Below are 5,114 nucleotides of genomic sequence, written 5' to 3' on the forward strand. Positions count from 1 at the left end.
AAAAAATAAATGTAGTCGGTGTTATTCACAGATAAATTACCTTTCTACTGGTGAATGAATTTAAAAAATCTGCCCAGTAGTTTTTACGTGTACCAAATACATACCAGAATACAAATCTTTTCTCTACATAATATATGATATGTTTGTCTGTTTGTTTGCAGCAAACGTGGAGCAAGTGGACACACTAAGCGACGTGGCAGCAACCTCGAGGATTATATGTAACTGTAACCCTTGAATCGGTGTAGATATTAGTGAGAAAGAATTATATTATACAGATTATCTATATACATAATAGAGAAAATGTCCTATCGAGATGAGACCCGTACTGTACGACCGACTGAAGTGAAGNNNNGGGCTGCGGCTGGGGCGGGGGCGGGCGCAGCCCCACAGCCCCACAGCCCAACAGCCCGCACTCTATACTATGTGTTACGGCATAATAACATATTCATTTTGGATGATACGCAAACTGGCCGATTATTAAACGTGTATTAATAAATTTGCTTGTACATGAAGATTAAATATCATATATTGATGCACTGTACCTACTGCTGTTTTTAATACCACCTACTCTATATCTCTCTATATTCTTCTCGATTTTTTTTTTGTTTCTTAAATAGGTTTATTTGGGTAATGTGTATATTTAACTTAAATTATTTACCGAGCAGCTGCTTGTCTCGAATACAATGAAACGCGGATTGCGCGGTAAGTTATAGGAAAATAAAGCGATGTCGAAATATAACGAGTTGTTTTTGATGAGAGCCTCCACACTACACTTGTATACAACTAACTTGTAAAAAATAACGTAATTTCATCTAATAATGATAAAAACATGGTCACCTCAGTATTACTGAACTGTAAAAAATTTAAATAAAACCTCAATTTTGCTAGAGGGGCATTAAATTTTGTAGGAAAACAGTGGATAAGATTCTAGAGCCTGAATCATTTGTTTTTAAACGAAACGCAACTAAACACTTTAGAACCTCTACTTATGCACCTTTGTTATACAGTAGAACCTCGATAAGTTAAAGTCCAAGGGAAACACAAAATGTTTTAAGTTATCAATGGTCTATGTTATAGAGGTTTTGGGCTCTGACAAATTTACTTTGAAATTTTAGGCACAGAATATGGTTTATGGATTGCAATTCCCATAATCAGTTTCGAGAGATAAATAAAACATCGTCAATACAGTTTCTTTGTATATTGCAAAAATAAAGATTATAAAATAAATCCTAAAAACAAGAGATTCTATTTAAACAAAAATATGTACTTTACAGTTACAGCTGTGTCAAACACCAAATGAGTTTTTTAAAAATAATTAGATCTCAAAAATAAACCTTTAAACTGAATTAAGAAAATGTAATAAAAATAATCAAATCTAGCGACTTATAAAAATGACGAAATCATAATTGTCCTCTTTTTTTACAACTTGATATGTAGGTGTTTGTAAAGATTCTTTACACAAAAAAAGTAAACATTTTTGATGGGCAATACAAAAAACAGTAATAATAAAACTTAACGATCTTCAAACTTCAGGAGTAGAATATTTACTTAGGTGCGACAGAGATCAAGTCAATGTAAAAATTCTTGCTGCGTACACTTTAGCTGCTCCTGTTGGCGTCACGGCGAAATCCAGCACATTTATAACTAAATTTCTAATTGTAAAAGAATATTTAAAATCTGTTTAAATGAAGACCTTTTCATTCTTGATTTTATAAAATAAATGCCTTTGGAAATCACTGGTTACTTAAAAGGTAATATATTCCTAATTAAAAAAAAAAATAACTACAACTCTGTGTGACGCTGTGCGATCCTCTTGTGCAAATCGTCGTGCATCTTCTCTACCTTTCTGGAATGCTTCTTTATCTGCTGCTGCTGCTCCGCGAACATGTCCATCTTGTCTCCACTAGCTGCCACCTATAGTAAAAATACATTTTTATGTATTGGTCTCTGTCTTCTGTGCTGAATTAAAAAACTCAAAATTCCTCACAAAAAATCTATAGTTACCAAACATCCAGGAATGTTAAATTGTTTTAAGAGTTAGCCAACAAATCATTCATGTAAGGGTTATATTCTAGAATTTTGTACTTTTTTTAGTAAGTAATAAATAATTTATTATTGTCAAAGTTCAAACTGGCAAGATTTTGACATAAAGTAATTTGACAAACAGCACCAGTTTAAAGGATCGATTGCAACTAAAAACACGACAAAAATAAAAGAATATTCTAATGAAGAACAGAACTTAACAACAACGAAATTGAAATTAACAATGTATGTAATCTAATGAAATAAAAAGAAAGCATGACATTACGCGACCTTGGAGTGATGTTTCTCTAGATTGCTTACGTGGTCTGCCTGCAGGTGGCGCAGCTTCAGCAGGCGAGACTCGTAGTGCTGCAGCTCCACCTGACGGACAGATAGACCTTTAAAAGACCCTCTAAATACCTTCGGTAATATCGATCGATAAAATGTATTAAAACGCACAAGAATAAACACGGTACATAAGGAATGTTACTGTCTGTTCCATTTTTGACTTTTCGATCAACGATATCGCTAATACAAAGTTAAATTGCCTACGGCTGATAGCCCATATAATATTGTAAATAACATTGATTTCAATAAAAACAACATTGAACGAAAAATATAATCGAATTGTAAAAAAAAAAAAAAAGATTTTCTTTACTTTGCTATTATTCTTAACCAAAAGTATGTGTTGCATTATTAATACAACAATGTTTCAATGAAATTGTTCCAAATATGTTGAAAACCACAGTGGAATCCTACACTTAGTTAATATTAAATTATAAATTACCTTTATAGAGGCGAGCTCGTCGACCGTGAAGTTGGCGGCGGCGGCCATTCGCCACAAGCCTTGCACCTTCGGCTCCACGAACTCCTTGTTGTTGGGACCTGAAAATATAATTTCGAATTTTAAACAATTATTATGATGTATTGATTCACTATCTTGTCTGACACTGAAATGAAAATAACAATAACTTCACAATAACATAAGTCACTGACCTCTATTAATGGACAGGCTATAAAAATTTACATTTTTGGATTTTGGTACCTTGGCGCTGTTGGCCGCGGATAAAGGTAGTAGTAAGTATTGAAACTAATTAAAAAAATAACTATCATTACCATCAACAGTCGTGTTTAAGTCAGAACAATATAAAACTTCTATCCATTTATACAGATCAGTGTGTTTTAGTGCATTAAGTTTTGAAGATTATGTTTTTTTAATACAAGAAGTGAACTGACCTCTAGCGGAAATGCGCTGGAGACGGTCATATCCGTCGCGCAGACCGCGGTGCTTATCTCTTAACAAGTTGGCCTTATCCACGAAGTCCTTGTTCAATACCTCATTTGTTTCCAAGTTCACTTCATTGAAGTTTACCATTTCTTCATCATTAATGGCATCTAGAAACATAGAGAATAAAACTAGCTTTTCCTCGCGACTCCGTCTGTGTGGAATTAAAAAACAAGAAACAAAAATAAGTAGCCTATGTGTTGTATACCAAATTACATTGAGATCCATTCAGTCTTTTTGGCTACAGACTCTAACAAACATCCTTCCATCCATCTCAATTTTCTCATTTATAATATTAGTAAGATATAACACTTAAGTGTTGCTGTGGTTGCATATAAGAATTATTAATTAATCACTAACAACCTTAGTGCTTAACAGACTCTGAGAGTTTAAGCAAGCCATGTGCTAATGATAACTAAAGTGGTAAAGCATTATTAAACAGTAAAATAATATTAAAACTTGCATACTTTTAAATCCTTCATGTCCTTCTGTCTCCACATTGCCGAGCAAATCATAGTACTGGTCGATCTTCTCCTGGTGGTGTGTGAACTCCTCGCGCAGCGCCGCCAGCTCCTCCGGAGTAAACCCTGATGCCTCCGCCTTCGACCACAGCATGTTCAACTTCTTGTCTTTGAATAAACTGCGGTTAATGTATTCATCCATTGCTGAATTATGCTCCTGTAATGATATAAAAAAAATTATCACATTAATTCATATATTTTAGATAACAATAGCTGTAAAAAAAATATAATATAGTAAACAATAATATAGCCAATCTCCTTCAGTGATAACATAGCTATTTATTGGTAGAAAAAAAAATTCATATAGACCCAATAGTTTTTGAGTTATTGCTATACATACAAAAATACAAACCTTTCCTCTTAATTATATTAGTATACTAACTTTCGCCCGCGATTCCATCCGCGTGGAATATAAAAAAACAAAAGTAAATAGCCTATGCATTCTTTCAGACTATCCTCTACATCTATGCCAAATTTCATCAAGATCCATTCAGCCTTTAGTCTACAAACTCTAACAAACATCCATCCATCTAAACTTTTTCATTTACAATATTGGTATGAAGTAGTTATACTGCATGACTGAATTAAAGAAATAGCATATGTGTTATTCCAGAATGTAATACATCTGTTACAAATTTTATTCAAGTCCATTCATCTTTTAATTAGGAATACTTACCAACCTAGCAGTCATTAGCATGTCACTGTAAAGTTTTACTTACAGAGTCAGACTATGAAATAATCTTGATTCCATAACCTAATCACTAGGACTTAATTACATTGTAAAAACAAGGACCCAGTGTTAGCTTTATAAGGTTTTTATAGTGTTATAAAGTGCAATGAGTCATTAATAATTAATCATTTGGACTTAAATATATGGAGATAAAGTTGTATTGTCAATAAATAAGTCAGCAACTGTTTATGAAATCATGACCGTAATTTAAAAATATGTTCATTTGAAACTGTTGCCATGTCGAGATATTTTATGAGTCTAGTAAATTATAGCTTGTGTGATATGATGATCTCATATAGAATATTAAAAACATAAACTGCTATGGCATCATCATTCTCTTTAATACAAAATGTAAGTAGCAGGGTATGTGTGTATCTATTTTAAGATAATCTTCAAGTATTTACTCTATTTAGTTAGTAAAAAAGGGTTGCCACATCAGCTGTCCATTAGATAAGGACAGAGATATGATGATGATAGTAACTTACTGGGTCCATTTTCTGTCTTCCGATATGCTTGTCATCGAAATGCTCTCTCAATCCATACACATTCATGATAT

The 5,114-nt window shown here is 33.0% G+C and overlaps 1 protein-coding gene across 1 annotated transcript; it reads right to left on the minus strand.

The window, feature by feature from the left end:
* Positions 1-1,230: 1,230 nt before the first annotated feature.
* On the minus strand, positions 1,231-5,108 carry LOC106106220 (alpha-2-macroglobulin receptor-associated protein-like). Its single transcript, XM_013286768.1, has 6 exons — positions 5,044-5,108; positions 3,775-3,985; positions 3,259-3,417; positions 2,810-2,907; positions 2,314-2,403; positions 1,231-1,914 (listed from the first exon to the last, which is right to left on the minus strand). The coding sequence occupies exons 1-6, from the start codon at positions 5,050-5,052 to the stop codon at positions 1,783-1,785; spliced, it is 699 nt and encodes a 232-aa protein (XP_013142222.1). The 5' UTR covers positions 5,053-5,108; the 3' UTR covers positions 1,231-1,782.
* Between the last annotated feature and the right edge of the window lie 6 nt (positions 5,109-5,114).

Source organism: Papilio polytes, unplaced genomic scaffold (genome assembly GCF_000836215.1).
Source record: "Papilio polytes unplaced genomic scaffold, Ppol_1.0 DF822289.1, whole genome shotgun sequence".
NCBI lineage: Eukaryota > Metazoa > Arthropoda > Insecta > Lepidoptera > Papilionidae > Papilio > Papilio polytes.

What these genes read in the sequence shown, in the direction of transcription:
- LOC106106220 (XM_013286768.1), bottom strand. An exon ending in AGGACATGAAGGATTTAAAA is followed by an intron (nt 3,418 to 3,774) that starts GTATGCAAGTTT and finishes CTATGTTTCTAG; the next exon opens with ATGCCATTAATGATGAAGAA. An exon ending in CCAGCGCATTTCCGCTAGAG is followed by an intron (nt 2,908 to 3,258) that starts GTCAGTTCACTT and finishes TTATATTTTCAG; the next exon opens with GTCCCAACAACAAGGAGTTC.